Source organism: Oenanthe melanoleuca, chromosome 2, assembly GCF_029582105.1.
Source record: "Oenanthe melanoleuca isolate GR-GAL-2019-014 chromosome 2, OMel1.0, whole genome shotgun sequence".
Taxonomy (NCBI): Eukaryota; Metazoa; Chordata; class Aves; order Passeriformes; family Muscicapidae; genus Oenanthe; species Oenanthe melanoleuca.
The window spans coordinates 91,539,636-91,559,040 of NC_079335.1; the positions used below are offsets into that span (position 1 = coordinate 91,539,636).

General features: G+C 34.9%; 1 protein-coding gene across 3 annotated transcripts in view; it reads left to right on the forward strand.

Annotated features, from left to right (window-relative positions):
• The window catches only part of ATP9B (ATPase phospholipid transporting 9B (putative)), a 150,400-nt gene extending 131,916 nt beyond the window's left edge, over positions 1-18,484 (forward strand). For 2 of the 3 annotated variants that reach the window (XM_056483873.1, XM_056483875.1), the window contains exons 17-30: positions 395-487; positions 1,659-1,742; positions 2,288-2,458; positions 3,832-3,930; positions 6,465-6,554; positions 7,012-7,156; positions 7,475-7,539; positions 7,999-8,154; positions 8,304-8,368; positions 9,565-9,673; positions 11,302-11,359; positions 12,047-12,250; positions 14,703-14,735; positions 15,508-18,484. In XM_056483873.1, the coding sequence (XP_056339848.1) occupies positions 395-487; positions 1,659-1,742; positions 2,288-2,458; positions 3,832-3,930; positions 6,465-6,554; positions 7,012-7,156; positions 7,475-7,539; positions 7,999-8,154; positions 8,304-8,368; positions 9,565-9,673; positions 11,302-11,359; positions 12,047-12,250; positions 14,703-14,735; positions 15,508-15,644 (1,509 nt within the window). In that variant the 3' untranslated portion in view covers positions 15,645-18,484. The remainder of the gene's footprint in view (positions 1-394; positions 488-1,658; positions 1,743-2,287; positions 2,459-3,831; positions 3,931-6,464; positions 6,555-7,011; positions 7,157-7,474; positions 7,540-7,998; positions 8,155-8,303; positions 8,369-9,564; positions 9,674-11,301; positions 11,360-12,046; positions 12,251-14,702; positions 14,736-15,507) is intronic. The other variant, XM_056483874.1, reaches the window with a different exon arrangement.
• Positions 18,485-19,405: the final 921 nt, after the last annotated feature.

A 19,405-nucleotide genomic window follows, 5' to 3' on the forward strand; every position in this document is an offset into this window, starting at 1 on the left:
TTTTAATTACCAGGTATTTCATAGATACAGCTTTCTGGTTTGGGTTGGTATTTACCACCTAAGAAGCAAAATATAAGTTAGAGGGGATATAACAGTGATATTTAAAAATTTAGTTTAGGGATGCTGAAGATCTGTTATGCTTGTTGACTTCAGCTGGAACTGGTCCACTTACATGGAAATAGAGGACATATATCTCAATGGAATCTGAGATAACAATGGAAATAGTAACATCAAGTAATAAAACTTACCCACTTCTTGGCAAGGTAGTTCATCTTTTATAAATGGGAACATATTGTGTGCTTCAGAAGGCAATTAAGTTATTAGTAGGCAATTGTTTTGACTTTATACACAAATATTCCTTCCCTCTTTTTTCATTTCCTTTGTAAAATTTTAGGATGAATCTTCGGGAGAAATTACATTTTACATGAAGGGTGCAGATGTTGCCATGTCCACTATTGTACAGTACAATGATTGGTTAGAAGAAGAGGTAAGAAAGAAAATCAACATTTACAAAAACTAAAATTTTATAAAAATTTTATCTATAAAATTTTTTTAAAATATATCAGATGTTATTGGGATATGTTTAAAGGACACTCTGAGCCAATGCAGTAACGGATTTTGAACTTCAGTTATGCATATCCTGAATGGGTTTTAAGGGATTAAAATTATTTCCAATTCCTAAGTAACATACAAGAAAAGTGAAGCTGGTAGTGGTAGTAGGACACGTTCCTACTTAAAACAAGGAAAGTTGTTTTTCATTGACTGATCTTTCACATAAAACCCAGTTACTTCTGAGATGTATTCTGCTATAAATCTGTTTATCCTGAAATGCCCTTGTTTGATCAAAATCTGCAGTGAGGTATGATTATGAATTACAGACTTTGACAAGCATTGTGTCCAAACTAATTTTTTTTTTTACCACATTTATTAAACTTCAAATAAAATAGTGGCTGAATTTCAAACCTGAATAATATTTTTCACTATGTGTTCTAGTAGGTACCAGCAATCATCTTATTTTTGACCCTACATAGAGCCAATATGTTAATACAATGATTACACCATGTATGTTCATAATGGTATTGGCAATATGAATCAATATCTGCTGCAGGGCAGTTTGATTTATTCAGGGACATGAATAAATTAAACTCCCTCAAGACCTAGCAAAATGTCATAAAAATTACTTTTGGCGATAATGATGCACAATTAATTGTAAAATACTTGTTTAATTTATTTAGCTTTATGAGGTCAAATCAATAAGTGTTTTCACTGGAGAGCCTTGTTTTTCATTAAGACACGCTATGCCATGGCTATTTTTAATGTGTAGATGCTTTTCTGAGAAGAGATATGTTCAGTGAAAAAAGAAATGTACATCTGCTATGTGCCTCAAAAGTAGTTTTAATTTATTTTAAAGCTTGAATCTAGAAGAAATTTTCTTTAAGCTAGGAGAGGAGATCTAATTGACTTACTGATAGCAAACCACTTCATTTGAGGGACCTGAAGTATAATTGCTTTTCATCCTGTTTGTGGCTTCTCCAGAGTAGTTTGAGTCTAAAGAAACACCTAAATTTATGGTGCAGATGCACCATGTTAGCATACAGTATAAAGCATGAACACAGGATTGAATATTTGCATAACATTTTATGCTTTGGTTCATTTAGTGTGGTAACATGGCACGAGAAGGACTGCGCACACTGGTTGTTGCCAAAAAATCACTTACTGAAGAGCAGTATCAAGATTTTGAGGTATGAAAGGACAGAATGAATTTGGATGTTATCATGTTTAATTGCTTCAAGGAGAACATTCCTCTTTTCTATGTTTTAAGGTTGCAAAAAAAGATTATTCATATTTTAAAAAATAGATAATTGAGGTATTGTCCACAGTCTGTTAAAGGCTTTGTCATTCATTAATGCTGGTTCTGCAGTCATATGTAGGATCCTGTTTGCTTTATTTTTGATTGGACAGTGTTTTCCCAGAAGCTAGTGTAATGTTATTTTGAAGCTTCAGCATGACCTAAAAAAAATCTACTTGTTCTCAAAGATAAGGCCTTTCATCCTTAGAAGCTGTGATGCCTAATTCTTAATAGTTCTTCAGGAAGCATTGTCTTTAGGTGAAGAGCCCTGTATAACATTGAGTATAAAGTAAAATTGCTCCTTTAGTCTTGTTCTTTGTTAAAGATATTTAAAGACAAACATTTAGCCTAATGAATCCATGCTATCACTGAGTTGTAGACTAAATGCATACTTCATGAGTTGTAGAACACTCTAAGTGGTTTTGTGTTTGCAAACAGAGTCGATATAACCAAGCAAAGTTAAGCATACATGATAGAAACCTGAAGGTTGCCGCTGTTGTAGAGAGTTTGGAGCGAGAAATGGAATTACTGTGTCTCACTGGAGTAGAAGATCAGCTGCAAGCAGATGTTAGACCAACTCTAGAGATGCTAAGGAATGCTGGAATAAAGGTACTAAACATATTGCTGCTTTTCATTATCAGGTTACATTTTATTAACTTTTGAAATCAAGACATAATTTATGTTTGTCTGTACTTATTCTTACTTTCAAAGTAAGAAATGTGTCAAGTCTAAGCACATTCTGGGCATGAAGTAGCAGAAACAAACAAGACACTGTATGTGAAGTTCCCTTGCCAAACACAGGTTTCATCAATCTCAAGCTTACTTCTGTAGGAAGACTACCAATGGATAGATGTGTGTGTGTCTCAGTCATTTATCCCCTGTCTGTCTACAGTAAACTGTCCTTGCTGACACTAAATGAGGTTGGCACAAGATTTGTGTGACAACAATGTTTTCAGGTTTGGCACTCATAAGAAGTTTCAGCGAACATCAAAAGGTGAATTATTTGAACTAGAATTCAGAACTACCCTTGGGGTTTGTTCAGTTCATGGTGAAGGGATGGCATGAAAAGCCTTGCAGAAAAGTCGGTTGGCTAGACACCTATCAATTGCACATATGCAAGTAATGCATTTATTTGAGGGAGAGTTTCAAGTAAATATATGAACAATATCAGAGAGGAGGGGGCAAGATTACAAACATTTTGCTCTAAGCGGTGTCAAGCTCTGCTCTAAGTAGTTGTAATGACATTGCATTGGTTAAACTGACACAGTGGGATATTTTGCATATGCTGCTTGTGCTGGACTTAGCTCCCCCTCTGTCTGCTGGAAGGGCAGCCCAGGAGGGCAAAGCAAACCAGAGAATTTTGGAATGCAATGACCATCATTTCCTTACACTGGTGATTGAGTCATCTTACTTAACTAGTCATCATACTAACAAACCTTCTTGGTGTTAAGGGGCTGAGAGTGCTCTCACACATTAAGAACATAACTTTATCCCTTAAACTTTACTGCCTTCTCAGTTCTGAGTGGGCAGGATCTCTTTGGAATGTTGGGATTGTAGCTCATGCTCCAAGATTTGCTGTCTCATGGACTGGCTGCTGCTTTCTGAGATTATCACCAGGGTCACAGACTGTTGTGTTGCATCATTTTTCTGACAAATGTCATCAAATGTCACTTTTCTGATCAGGTTAATAGGGAAAGGATTTTATGCTTTCCCAGAGCTTTACTTTGTCTACATATACATTGAGACACTGCCCTTGTGAGAATGGAAAGGGAATGGAGCTGCAAAAAGTAGACAGGTGTTTTCTACTTTGCATACTATTGCAGTAAAAACTGTTTGTTAATTTTACTTTAAAATGCACAAATTAGTAAATTTTCTTGGATAATCTAATCCAAAAAGGTGCCAGAGAAAAGTTGGAGAGTGTTGTCATTTAAATTTGGAGAACAGACATGCTAATTTCCAAATGTCTTACATTGTTTTTGCAGATATGGATGTTAACAGGAGATAAACTGGAGACAGCAACTTGCATTGCAAAAAGCTCTCACTTAGTGTCTAGAAATCAAGATATTCATATTTTCAGACCTGTAAGTATAGTTCTAACATTTTCATTGGTTTATCAAAGACAGCTAGTAGCAGTGTTTCTGTATTCAATTTGTAGTTGGCTGATTGTTGAAAATTGTTAGGTTATTGTACTGAGTATCATAGTAATGGTCAAGAGAGAAGTACTTAGGTTGTTATTCAAGGCTGTAAAATTACAAATCATTTAAGAGTGTTGGTTTCTAGAGTTGTTGATGTGCTGTTGAAATATTTGTAGCCATGTTTGAGTTACCCAGGTTCAACATGCTTTTCACACCCTTCATAACAGACATAGCAAGATACCTCTAAATAGTGACGGAGAGAGGTCTGTGTGAGGTGAGATGCTCTGCCACTAAGAGACTGCCCATGCATTTAGGCTGTCTGAATGTCATTCTTGCTTGTTTTAACATTTTCATCAATAGAACTCTTTAGAATAAAGCAAAATTAATCCTGAATGAAACTATCCTCAGTATAAACATAGATCAAATTGATATGAGAATTTTTTTTCGTGTCATTATATATATGTGCATTTTACCAACAGACTGTTTAAGTAATTGTCAGAAAAGTAAACTGAATCTTCTTCTATACATTTTATATGTGTAGTATCCACTTAGCTGAAGCCAAATAAAAATAGATTTTCCAGACGTTGATTGATGCTGTGTGATCAGACATAATGCGTCTGTTTGTTCTAAATTAACCACTTGCACCTACAGAAATAATTATATGAATATAATTTACATGTAAATGTATTTTGTTCTGAAGCATCAGAATGGCAAATTAGGCCCTGCAGACTACTATTTGCAATTAAATTATTAATGCTTCTGATAAAACTTCAGATCAATTTTTGTTGACCTTTCCATGTTGTAACACCACAAATTAATTCTTCCTGAACAAAATGTATTTAGTTGAGACAGATTTTTATTTTCATTACCTTGACGGGTAATAGAGGATCAGCATAAAACTGTGTTAACTTAGAACACACAAAGTTTTAAATTAGTTAGAAAATGCATTTATACAGAATTATTTCCATGGCTGTACTTGTTGCAAAGAAATAACTACTGAATTAATGTAAGAAAATATCAAGCACTCAAACACTTCTACTGTACTTATAAATTAGAAAAAAAAAACCTTTTCCTACTCTCTTTCCAAAACCCCATGTTTTGTTTTTAACAAAACTGTTTATTTTAGAAGTCTCAGCTTCTACAGTTTGCAATTCTGAAGGTATTTACAAATTTAAGAAAAAAAAAAAAAGTATTCTGTTAGGTGAAATGTGTAACAGAGAGGACAATCACTGCTCATGAGTGTGCACAAGTGCTGACATCTCTTCATCTCTGCAATGCAGAAAGAACCAACACAGGCTGGTGTTCCTAACTGCTGTCAGACAAGGAGGTTTCTCTTTCCATGCTTTGGAAAGTAATTGTGGGAAAGAAGGAAAAGAATTCTGAATTGTGTATGGGTTTTTTCTCTTTGCAAGGGCTTTTTAATGTACATCAAATTTTATGGGTGGTAGAGCCCATCTGGAGAGAGGATGGTTCTTTGAACTGCATCTGGCTGGGTAGTAGTGGGTCAAGGACAAAACTTTGCATTCAATGTAATTAAGATTCATGTATCTTAAAAGTTATTTAATCAAAGTGTTGACAGAGACAAAATTAAAAGTGTAATCAGTACTTGTGTTTTGTTCTGTGCTTGGAACTTTGTCTAGCATGATAGCTCTAAAATGCATTGCTATTTGTTGGGGGGAAAGGCACACAAAAAAAACCCCAAACAAACCAAAACAAATCAACAAAATAACAAACAAAAAACCCCACCAAAACAAACAAAAAAACCCCACCACACCCAAACCAGTCTCCTCAAAATCTGGTTATAATTTCAATTTTTCATATTCTGTTTATAGCTTAAAACCTTTCAAAATGCATTTAGTAACCTTTGACTGTTTTGGTTATTTTTTTGCATTTCACAGCTGGGCCTTTCTGAAACAATTATGTAAATAAAAAAATCTATGATGTAATTTTTTCATATTATGCCACTTGATCTTGTCTTCAGAGTCATGCAAGATCCAAAAGGATTAGTACTAATGAGCATCTTTATGTGCCCTTTGAAATTTGTTTCTGGTTTCCAAAACTGAAGGAACGATTAATAGGAACACCTTTTGTTATTCTAAGAGCATATTTTAGTGGTTAATAAGCAAAAACAGTTGAGGCTTGCTTGGGAAATTTTTCTATTTTTCTCTAGATCTGCCAGGATGAAAAGACTCAGGCCAGCTCAAAATTCAGATATTTTAATGTGACTAATTCATTATTATTTTATCCCTTGCTAACTTTGGTGAGGAACCACTTAAGGTGACTACATAGATTTTACTTGTTTGAGGATTACTCTTTCACTTCATAAGACTTGAGGCTTATAGCAAAATTCCATGGTTATTACACTTGCAGTGGGATAAAACAATTGAACCAAGGTTTCTGGGTATGAGTTCTCATAACTTGATATATGCAGTTTTTTAAGAATATAACAAAATCTTTTAACTGAGTGTTTTTTATTGAAGGTTGCCACTCGAGGAGAGGCTCACTTAGAACTAAATGCTTTTAGGAGGAAGCATGACTGTGCCTTGGTGATATCTGGGGACTCACTTGAGGTAAAAACTTGGTTTCTGTCCAATTAGTTATGTGTTTATGGTCAGAAAGTAATGTATCAGCAACTTCACACTCATTTTTCAAGTATTTGCCCAGACTTTTAAGTAGTCCCTAGAGATACTTTTGGTTATCACTGCAAATTAGATGATATATGTTATAGATGTGCAAATGTTACTAGATTTCTAGTCTTCTGTTCAGTACCAGAATGGAATTTTTATAAAGCATGCTTTAGTACTGTCTATTCTCTTAACCTCAAAGCATGTTGGTGCTCAAACTGACATTCTTTTTGATTTTAAAAAAAATAAAGCCACAGTCAGGAGAATATGTTTTTTTTCCTCACAGCTGGATGTTGTACTTGGAAAATTTCATTTAAAAAAATCTTTATACTGTGTTTTTGTTTTGGGCTATATGTAGTAATATTTAATTGTAAATAAATCCAAGCATCTTTTTTCTCTTCAGGTTTGTCTGAAGTATTATGAGCATGAATTTGTAGAGCTGGCTTGTCAGTGTCCTGCTGTAGTGTGCTGCAGATGCTCCCCCACCCAGAAAGCCCACATTGTGAAACTGTTACAGCACCACACCGGGAAACGCACATGTGCAATAGGTAACTCTTGGCACAATCCTCCTAGTAAAATCTGTAATAAATGTCATCAGCAGGTGGCACCACAGAGAAATAGCTGAAACAAAACCAGAGAGACTTCTTTACCAGCAGCCAGGTATTAGTTGTGGCACAAAATGTCTCTCCATGAGAAAAATGCAGTTATCTTCTCTATTCTGCAGGAAAGTCTTGATTACTGAAGTAATTAATCATAAGTCATAGATTAATGTAAGAATTTAAAGGTATTTAATAGGTTTCTCAAATACTGTAAGGCCAGGAGAATAAAGCCTCTGAAGAACTGAATATTGCAGTTACATTTTCCAGGTGATGGAGGAAATGATGTCAGCATGATCCAAGCAGCAGACTGTGGAATTGGAATTGAAGGCAAGGTAATGTTAACAGTTTCATTGTGGAATGTGTGTCACATAGCAGCCTAGTAGAATGTGATTAGAAGCTTTGTTCTTAAGCAACAGTGAATTGATCATTTACTTTTTCTAATTAAAGTATTCTGCAAGATGATAAGAATGCTTAGTCTTTAGTATTTTTGCTTGTATGTCTTCTGCTTTGTCTTTTTAAAAGCAGAAAAAACTATGTATGTAAAGCTATGTAGAAAAAATGCTTCTGTGTAGCATTTACCTGGAAGAAGCAAGAGAAGCAATTAAACTTACTTGTTACAGCCCACTGCATCTTAGAATATGTACAAAAAAATTTCACATCTCATTGCAGGGTTGATTTTCAAAGAAGGAAAAAACGAATCTTTTAAAACTAATTATTGCTTAGAATTTTGAAACTTGATACACATCTTTTACACTGGGCTTTGTATTTGAAATATTTTTCTTTTGTTCTAGGAGGGAAAACAAGCTTCTCTTGCAGCTGACTTTTCTATCACACAGTTCAAACACATAGGTAGGCTGCTGATGGTACATGGTCGAAACAGTTACAAAAGATCAGCAGCACTTGGTCAATTTGTCATGCACCGAGGCCTTATTATTTCAACTATGCAGGTATATAAAATTTTGTTTTCTCCATAGTTAAAATCCCTATGTCTGTCTTTGAAATGTCACGAAATCTTAATCACTCTTGTTATTTTTTCTATATCGTATTGTTTTATGTATAAAATTTTATTAAATCATTAATTATCTACTTTTTGTAGGCTGTATTTTCATCAGTCTTCTACTTTGCATCTGTTCCCTTGTACCAAGGATTCCTAATGGTAGGGTAAGTCAAAGAAACAGTTACGATATCTGGTAATAAATACAGCAAACTAACTGGTTAAATAATACCATGAACTTGGTGTCATCCATGATTATCATAGGTACACTACCAAAACCTGGGATGAGTGTACCAAGAAAAGTCTCACTAAGTTGGATATGCACTATATGAGGAGGGAAGTCTCATTATCAGTTCTCTGGAGAGAGGGATCTGCATAGCCTTAGAAGAAGATACCATAGAACCTGTGCACATACAGGATGAAAACAATAAAGAAAATCTCCCAGATCAGCTTCAGCTGTCACACAGATTGATGTACACACCTCAGTGAGAATCACAGGGTTTCATGTTAAAAATGGAGCTGAGGCTACTATGGAATTTCCTGTAAGAGTGCACTGTCCAAGTTTGCCACATAGATTTCCATTCATGTGAATATATGCAGCATTAGGAGCACCTTGGTCATGTTGCAGCAGCTGGTTTACTAATATGGTTCCCCAAGTTATAGAGCTGAGAGCTGTGATGTGTTCATGTTTGTCCCTGTTCTCTGTCCCTGCTGACCTAAGAGCTTCTTTGTATTCTCCTTATAAATAATAACTTGAACCAACAGTAACTTAAATCTTAGTCAAGCCATGGTCTGATTAAACCAGACTTTGCAGAAGTAAACAGTAGACCTCTCTAGAATGTTTACAGAAGTTGTGCTAAGTTCCAGGGAAGTACCTATGAAAGTGTGTATCTGGCATGAGTACAATAAAATCCAAAGCCACTTACAGAGCTGTTAAGACTCTTATTCATCCACCTACCTTCTCCAGGCTGTCCAGAATATAGTGCTCTATTTTTTCTTCATCCATCCAGTTTTCATGCATCCATCTGTAGATGGATGGAATTTAAATGTCAGGTCTTTGGACTGATTGTCGAAAGTGCAAGTGCACAGGGAGTATGGTAACAGGTGATAAGCTTGGGTGATAGAAGAAAGAAATGTGTTTATTGGTTTTGAGTGTATAAGACCTCTATAACTTCTCACAACTGACAGCTCTCAGAACCACAAGAGCAGGTTGCATGTGAAAGCTGTATTGGTAAGCTGCCTAAGTACTGGGAAAAAGAACCAGTTTAATTTCACTTGCATAAAAAGAATAATTGAACTCTGTAGATCCGTTTAAAATTGTATCATATGAAAATGTTAATGTGTGTTCTTTCCTTTCTCCTAGGTATGCAACCATATATACAATGTTTCCAGTCTTCTCTCTAGTATTGGATCAAGATGTGAAGCCAGAAATGGCATTGCTATATCCAGAACTTTATAAGGATCTCACAAAGGTATGAATGTCCTCAGTGCTCAGCTACAAACAAGTGCTGAAATATCCAGTGTGCAAAACTAGGAATTCTTGTCATAATTTTCTTACAGTATTCCAAGCAAGACATATTGCACAGCTATTGACAACTTCTGTACTATTAAAATAATCCACAGTACCAAACATTTCAATCATTTCTATTAATACATTTCTCCAGTCACTAGTGGTTGTACTGAAATAATTCAAACCTTAAAGTATGTTGATAAAGCAGTCTTGACTCTGGCCCCAAAATCTCTTAATGTGAAGTTATTTATGTTTACATTTTCACATCTTAGTTTTCCTTTTTAATTGGTAGATTAATTTATAGATTTTTTTTTCCTAACATGCAGAAATTACTGCTCATGTCTCCAAAAACTATCTTCTTTTAAATAACAGATATTTGTAACTGATATATCTGAACTCAGTCATCCATAGATAACTGCTTTCTTTGTGTTTGCACATACTTGCAGACAAAGTTTATAATTTTGCTACCCACAAGAGTGAAATAAATCTCAAAATTCTGTTTTAATAAGTTTTTTGAAAAGCACTTCTTCATCCTCAGCTGTCAGCTAGGAAAGTTGTGATCCAAGGCAGAAGCAGGTGGTCTTTTTTAGGGATAGTAAATCCTTCAAAGAGATTCCTAAAAGTTCAGAAGCAGACTCTGGTTAAAGAATGTCCAAACTTTTCTGAGTCTTCATAATCACTAAAGTAGCTATTACCTGTGTCAGTCTGGGATAATTTTTTTCCTCTCTTGGAGTTCTTGATTCTTTCTCCACTTGAGAATCTTTGAAAATTTTGAGATTTCAGTCCATGATCAAACTCAAAAAAGCATGGCTTTCACCTGCTAAACAGAGTCATAAGCTTGACTGTGGAAAGCCATTCACAGAACTTGGAACTTGCAACAGTAATGAAAAAGAGCTGATTCTTGGCTGTTGCTTACTTCTTTTGTGGCAAAATGGCTGCTTTGTTGGCCACTTTATCCTGTAAAATGTGTATCCTTTCGACTCTACAGTTCTAAAATATTTCACCAGTACCCTCACAGAATGCAAGAGTCATATCTCATGTACAGCATTTATTCTTTAATTTTTGCATATGTTTCAGTCTGTACCATTCACAATCAAAAGTTTTAAAATTTATTTGGCAATAGTTACTTGCTGAAAATTTGTAATAGTCATAAATTCATTCTGTGAAAGCAAATGGGCAGTTTATTGAACGTTTAGAGGTTACTAGTAAATAACTACATAGCTACATAACTTGGTAAGTAAGTACACAATGCTGGAGTTGTTTTGAAGACTACGTTTTGCAAATTAAAAAGAAACTAATTTTACTGCATTTATCATTTTGAAAACCAGCCAGGGAATTGCAAGCTAAAATATCTCTCTGTTTAAGGCCTTAACTTACTCCCAAATTTAGACTTTGTGCGATTTTTGTACAAGCTTGTAATGAAGAATCCTAAAAAAATGTAGAAACTTTGTAGCCTTTATCAATTCTTCAAATACTGCTTATTTTACTTGTAAAATGTTTCTCTAGCAATGAACTATTAAAAATATATGAGCTGAGTCGATTTATTTTTTCAAAGTTGTGTTTAACTGTCCTCTCACATGTTTCCCTTAGGGAAGATCTTTGTCATTTAAGACCTTCCTCATCTGGGTTTTAATCAGTATTTACCAAGGTAGGAGAGAATCCTAATTTTGCTGAACTGAGAAATTTTTGTCTGCTATTAGCAATATTGTTTTTCAGCTGCAGGTTGAATTCCCAGAGCTTAACATTTCATCAGCAGTTATATATATTGCTTTCTGTTTATCTCGTAAATCGATATTCCTGTAGTGTGCCAGGCCCATTCAAAACACAGCGTGATTGGTATTTTTATTGGTGCATGTCGCCTAAAAAAGGACATGTTTTTAATTAAATGCTAATCCAGAAAAATTTTAATGAGTGCTTATCACATTGCATGTATTTACACAGTAGTTTTCTTTCATTGAATGACAAAAGTACTGTTGAAGAAATCTGAATTATGTAATCAGTTGAAAGTAATTACACTTTCAACAATATCTCATTTATTTGCAGTACTTGACAAAATGAGGTTAATTAACAGTTCATCAGATATATTGCACTAAAAGGTGTTTAATTTTCTAATAGTTTTATTTCTGTATGGCTTTACTTTGGTTGGCTTATTTCACATGTACAAAGTGAATTAAGTAAATAGCCTTCTTTTAGAAAGATCAATCTTGTTAAAAAAACGCTGGACAAATGTTCGTAATGAGCAATCAAATGTTCAGTGTGCAGTTGTAAAAACTGGTCCAGTGAAATTTCACTGCAGAGTGTGTTGCCAACCTTGTGCACCTCTCCACCATCCCAGGTGGTATTCTGATGTATGGAGCCCTGCTGCTGTTTGAATCTGAATTTGTGCACGTCGTTGCCATTTCCTTCACTGCCCTGATCTTGACTGAGCTCTTGATGGTTGCACTGACCATACGAACGTGGCACTGGTTAATGGTGGTGGCTGAATTCCTCAGTCTTGGCTGCTATGTGGCCTCTCTTGCATTTCTAAATGAATACTTTGGTGAGTAAAAGTGCTTTAGCAAAGAACTGTTTTGTATTTTTAATAATGTTTTTCTCTTCTTTTTTTTTATTTTCTTTTTTTTTTTTTTCAAATAAGAAATGCAGTTTTTTTTATAAGAAATATAACTGAGTCCAAATTAGGCCTCATTAATGTTGAGTTAAAATATTCCCTTACCCTTTTCTCCTAGAATTCAACAATCTTTATCCTGTTAGTATGGTTTATCTGGATGATAAACTTTACTCAAACCACTCATTCCTCTTCCATCCTTGGTCTGATATTGACAGTCCAAATTGCATACCTTGAATTGGCTTTGAGATTTGCACTATTGAAAATAGATAGGATTTGTAAAAAATCAGGATCTTTTGCTGAATTGGTGCATTATTTTGTACACCAGACCAAGTGGACCTCATTAGATCTAACTCACAGGGCTAAAATTGCTGAAGTATTGTTAGGGAGTGATGCAGCAGCCTAGTAGGAAAGATACATTCTCTAGGAACCATTGCTTCATAATTTTAGTGAGCTTGTATTAACCTTGTTTGCTTTAAGTTTTGGTATGCCATACTGTGTCTTAAGGTTCTGATTGTTCATAGTTCACAAGATGAACACATTTTAACTGCAAATCTTAGCAGTCAAAGTATCAAAGCATCAAAGTAATACCTATTTCTTCTTGGATCAAATCACCCTTTAGTAAAAATAAAGTATCTCAGTATGATTTTACAAATGTAACTTACAGAAATATACATAATAGCTTTAATTATGTCTCACAAGGAGCAGAATCCATCTCCTTCTCTGCCTTTCAGGATCTGATGAGTATGGAGTTGCCCTTCTTCACCTGTTCGTTTCACATAGTAGAATTAAGTGTTACATGGCAGTTTCTAGAAGTCTTAAAATTCCTCACTCTCTTAGTTCCCAGGTGTTCAGTGCTAGGGCAGTGTGTGTGTGCATTATGTAATTATCTATTTAATCAGTAAATGCATCACTGCCTGTCCCAGGTGTTCTGTTACTTCCCAGATTTCTCAGGAGTCAAATTTTAGTCAAGAAACAACTCTGCTGGACTTGGTTCCTGTATTGCACATTATTTCAGATTTGCCAGAGCACCCATTTGTTTTCTCTGACACTGATGCACAGACACATTAATAGAGATTATTGGGTTGATTTTTTAATCTCAACAGCCAGATTACAAATTAAAGGAATGAACAAGAACAGATGTAGGTACTTGCACTTGAGCCCAGACTTCCAGGAACCTCATAAAGCAGAACTTGCAGCTTCACCTTTGAAAGTCTGTAGTATTGGTGACAGCCAGTCCTTTAATACTTTCTGGTGTTTTCTGTGAAAAACACTTAGGTGATGTTCACAAAGGTGCAAAAATCACAGGAGCTTTGTTTCTTGCAAACTTTTCTGTCAAGGGGAATGTTTTCCTCTCTGTGCTCGTGTATTTGCTTGGCAGGCCCAAGCAACTGAGTTCATAAATAGTTGCATGGCTTCTTGCAACCCAGGGACTTAACTTGTCTATTTTTTGTATTTGAGAGTACTGAGAAGGCTGCAGTTTCATGAGATTTTGTAAAGATGTATTTTACCATATGTTATTCACCAGTTAATTGAGAAAATGTCTTTTTCTTAGTCTCACTTCTGCTTAATGCTTTATTCTTATTTATTCTTTCCCATTATAACTGGAGGGAGGGAGCTTTTTTGTGTATGTGATGTAGCATAAACCTAAGTGATGGTTTGCAGTTCAAGAAACAGAACAACTTCCACAGATCAGGAAAAATGGTCCAGACCAATAATGCTTGACTTCACTGGCAAATAAACTTATTTCAGGGATATTGCTTATAAGGATCATATCTTTCCAGTGAAATTATATGATGACATGGCACTCAAATTAGAAAGGAAAAAATATTTGATGGTGTTCTACAGCTCTGACTCATGAAAGTAAATTAGTTTTTATGTTTCTGAGTTAACTGCACAGCGTGGCCTTTTTAGGGTGTGTGTCTATGATAGGTTACATGGGCTTTCAGTATGTCTAAGCAGGCTTAGGCTAAAACTGCATAACGAGTTTATACACTGAAATTTAATATGCAAAGTATTTTAAATGAGCAGAGTTGGAGCAGTAAAGGATTTCTTTATTGCATTTTCTGAAGTGAATTTTCATTCACATGATCAAGTTGTTTATACAACTTGAAGTGGTTTTCACTTGAAGTGAAATGTAAGAAAAGTGCCAAACTATTCACAATCTTAAAGCATGGCCATATATAAAATCTGTTTTCAAGTGTTTTGATTTAATGCTGTTTAAAATAATCTGATTGACATGTGAAAAGCAATACTAATCCAGTTAATGCTACTAATATCTTTTGCATTTCCTCCTTGTGTAGCTAACCTGTTTGGGTTTTTTGTTTTGCATAACTTTTGTATTTTCTGTAAATCTATCCTTTCATTTTCCCTCTTTGTGAAACAGGTATAGGCAGAGTGTCTTTTGGAGCTTTCTTAGGTAGGTGAAGTTTAACTTTTCTTGAAGTTTTGGGTTGTCTTTTTGTTTTTTGATGTTTAAAAATTCACTCAAGTGTAGCAAATTTCTTAATATATGCATTTGTAAATAATGGGAAATTAAAAAAAAAAAATCTTGGGGTTCCCTGAGTTCTGGGATCTTTCCATGATAATTAAGTATGACCTAATTATCACAAATAGGGTAAAAAAATTCATTAGCAAGCATAGTGTGTCAACATTCTTGTTAATTTTTGGTCATAAACAATTAGCTTTTCCATGTGTCTTGTAGCATTATCACTACATTGCTTTCCCTTGAAATTTTTGGGCTGTAATTTAATCTCTATGATTTTAAGAATAATTCAGAGTTAATATTGTAAGAAAATAATCAATACAGAATAAAAGATCCAAACTAGCAAAATTTCTGGTTGGGAACTTATAGTGGGTAAAAATCATTCTTACTAGTAGAAAAATAAGCTGAATTAACTTTTTATTGTGAGAGAGTCTTGCTTTTAAACTTTCTGTTTCCCCTAAAACTTACTTCAGCTGCAAAACACTGTAACGACCATAAAGGAACTCTGAAGTTCCTGTCTGAAAAAAATAATTGGCAAAAGCAAAAGGCTGAGGTTAACTTTCTGTTGCTTTATTGCCCTTTTTTTTTTTAATTGGACAATAGCATAAGCAAACAATTAAGAGACTTTTATTGACTTTGCACTGTGGAAGTTGCAGTTTCCATGTTACTGGCTCCCATGACTTATTTTCCCTTTTTGTTTCTGCAGATGTTGCCTTTATCACAACTGTGACCTTCCTGTGGAAAGTGTCAGCAATCACTGTTGTAAGCTGTCTTCCACTTTACATTCTCAAGTACTTGAAGCGCAAGTTCTCTCCTCCAAGTTACTCCAAGCTTACCTCGTAAAAGTGATGATATTCTTATGGTTTTTCACTCACACCAGTCTGCAGATTGCATATTCACTGTGCTTTAGTGTCTATGGATTCATCTTGGACTAAAGAAACTTTAAAAAAAAATAATAAAATAAAAAATCAAAAGGGATAGCGTGAATAGAGCACAAAAAGAGGAGGAAACATCTGACAGATACAATAACACAGAAGTACACTAGCAACTATCAGAGATAAACTAAATTTTCTTCATGTTGATTTTCTTTTTTTTTTCTTTCAGTTGTTATGATTATAAAATAAAACTAAATTACCTTTAATTTGATAATGCTTCTGAATGATTTCATTGCTACTGTAAAGGATCTTTTCCAACTGTAAAGGATTTTTTGCAACTTTGTTTATCTTCTGCAAGTTAAATTGAAATTTTTGTTATTTATTACATAAAATTTCCATCTTTAATTATTGTATAACTTCCTAATTCAAGCCCTTTCTTTTAGTGTTTATATATAGAAAAGGTCATTCATCCATACTTACTCTAACAAACCTAATACCTGTAAATGCCCGTGTCTGTATTAGCAGCTATTATTCCTCATCAGACATTGATTAATATGCACTATTTGAATTATGTACTGATGTCTGCATAGCACAGTATTATTTTAGGAGCTGTTGTCCTATTTGTACTCTCCATTTCTGGCACCAGTAAATTACAGATGTGTGATGTTGACAGCAGTTCTTTAAATGCACATTACAGCCGGGTTGCACAAAAGCTGTTTAAAAATTAAATTATAAATTCTGTACATAATTCCACAGCACTTATTGATCTGTACAGATATCAGAACATGGCTGCTCAGTAAATATGTTTTAAAGTTCTTATTCATTTTGTATTTGTACAACTGCAAATAGTGTCAAAGTACATTTCTATATATGAGAAGTCCAGTAAACCTTGTATTAGCTAATATGTTTAAATTGCCTTGTAATCTGTTTACTTAGGTTACTCAGGTAAAAGAAAATAAGAGGAACACATGAACATCATGGAAGGAAAATCAATCATCTTCCAGTTGTAAATGTTATGTTTTTATAACTTAGTTTGGGTGCAAACTTGTCAAAAAAAAATCAAAACATTTTTGCTTGTAAGCTATCAGAGTTGAGTATCTTGGCTGAGTTATGACACTTTATATCATCTGAAGATTTGTTCCAGAAACTCAAATACTCTGATGCAATCTGAAGGGTCCAAATCTTGCACACTGTAGTGGCAAGTAGGATATATTAATTTTCCATTGTGGTATAACTTTGCTTTCTCACGAAGTACATATAATGAATTTGGCATAGTCTATTAATCAGTGGAAAGGAACAGCATAACTATTCATGCTTTCTTTATTAAATATTTATGTGTGTGTTTTTAAAACCCACTTAATATGGATGTCATTTTTATGTTTGACTGTATGCCTTTACAACATAATTCCTCGTTTAGTCTCTTTTCCCTCATGCCATTATTACTTTGGATGAGTAATATTTAAGTGATAATTATAACTACTTCCTGGGAGAGCAGAGGAAATGGCTGCAGAGCTATTTGGATTCCACCCCACTCCATTAATTTTTGTTTTCAAAGTTTTTCTAACTAGCTATTTATCTGCTTTTTTTAATTTTCATTCCTCATTATAAAAGCAATAAAGCCTAATTTCTACCAAATATTAGTGGTACATGTATTAAATAAACTACTGAAGTAGAGTTTCCTTTAATTACCCAGCATCACAGTCTAGGTTGCCCTGTCCCTCTGTGAACTCACTTCTGTAAATCCCCACAAGATGTCACTGTTCTTGCATATTGGCAGAAGTCTTTCTGCATTTGGTGTGGTTTTGTCAGGATGCTCCTGATTTACATTCTTAGTTCAGTTCTGTGGTATTTTTGTCACTGATTTGCTTTAGGTTTTTGTTTTCCCAATAAGTGGCGATTACTTTCAAACAATTAAGAAAAGTCACTGGTGTGCAGTTCTGAAATGTTGGTGGAGTTTTCTTTAAACCTTTTTGTCTTACACATTTGGGCTCACAACCATATGCATAAGATCCAGGAGATAAGGAAAAGCTTAGAGTTGGTCATCTTTCATCTGTACATCACACATCTGTGAAATTAGGCAGAAAATGAGAAAAAAAAAACAGAACTGCTTAATTAGAACTTAAGTTTATTAATTAACTAATATTATTATTTTAATTCCCAGCATCAAAGCAAATGTATAGGTTCTGTACACAGCTATAAGCCTTTCAAAAGTGGAGTCAGTTCCCTAAAGTGCCTGCTTCCTTAGTACTTCCAATATACAGCAAAGGTCCAGTTTCAGTTCACTCTTTGTTTTAAGGATTGTGGAAGTCTGACTCAAGTTGCTTTGAGGTTCAGCTCACACAAATAGATTTAGGCCTTGTCTTCAAGTTACACCCAGAAGGACCTTAGATTTACTTGGTATTAAATAATGTTTACTTTTGTGAGCTCTTATGTCAGATACATATTTCTGAAATGGTAATCATGTCTCTCTGAAAACATATGTGGAAAACAATTTCAGAACTGGGACAGAATGGAGGAGCAAGGTGTGACCAGGAAATACATCTTCACCAAAGTAACTTACATAACAATACGTGGACCATGTTTAACAAGCACATGAGCTGAACACCTACATTTAACAATGGAGTTTGATGGAAGAACAGAGGGAAAGGAGAGATCCTCCAAAAAAGGAGACTAATGGTAATTATATTGGGTTTTTCTGATGCTATTCCAAAATTATATGTTCATGTAACTGCTGGAAAACATTTTACTACGCAAGATACTAGTTTGAAAATGGAAGATAAATTAAATCCTTGCATACTTAACATTAAATCTGTGGTACTCATCCATGAATGTGTTTACACCAATGTTTGTATGTTGAAACTGAGCTTGCTGACTCATGCAATCAGAATTCAGGTGTGTAGTATCTCTGTTTTTTTCCTAAACCTTCAAAGTGGTTGTCAAAAAAATATGTCATTGCTTTATATAAACACTGGAAAAAAACCAGGGTTTGCTGGAGGGTTCCTTCATCACTGGAGGCTGGGGCTGTTCAAGCCTGATCCACCTGGGGCTGCATATTAACCTCATGAGTGCTGGTGAGCGAAGCCTGGCTCACTGTACAAACAGTTCCTCAGAGGCTTTGGAGACAGCCCTGTTAACAGATACCCTGTTGTGAGCCCTTTTCCTGCTTCTGCAGAGCTGTGTATTCCTGGGTTTTATACTGGCAACATAATTTGAAAGAGGCTTGCATCTGTTTCACACTTGCATCCCTTCACATACCTGGAGCTATTAATGTGGTTCCAACAACTCCTGCAGGGCAAAGGAATTTATTGCAGAGTAAGTGGGCTCTGGATGGACAGTTCTTCTTTACAAATGACAGCCACAGAAGGAGATCAGGCTCTTCTGCTCTTGCCATTGATGCAGAAGCTGTTCTTGTAGGTCCTGCTCGCGCTGACATCAATTTCCATTTTACCTTCCATGGAGGTTCTCCTTATTTTTGCTGGCCAGAAAGGGAAAATTTGGGTCAGCAGTCTCTTATAATAGTTAGTTGAATAACCTTTCTGTATCTAGGCTGTTATTATTATAACTCAATTGAAACTTGAAGGCAATCAAAAAAGCCCTTCGATATGTTAGCCCCCCGTAGGGAGGAAAATCAGTACAAGTGAACAAAGACAACACAGATCGAACATTATATGTAAATAAACAGGAGGCACAATGTCTTTAGCACTGTGTAAAAAAGCGTAGGAATTTCTT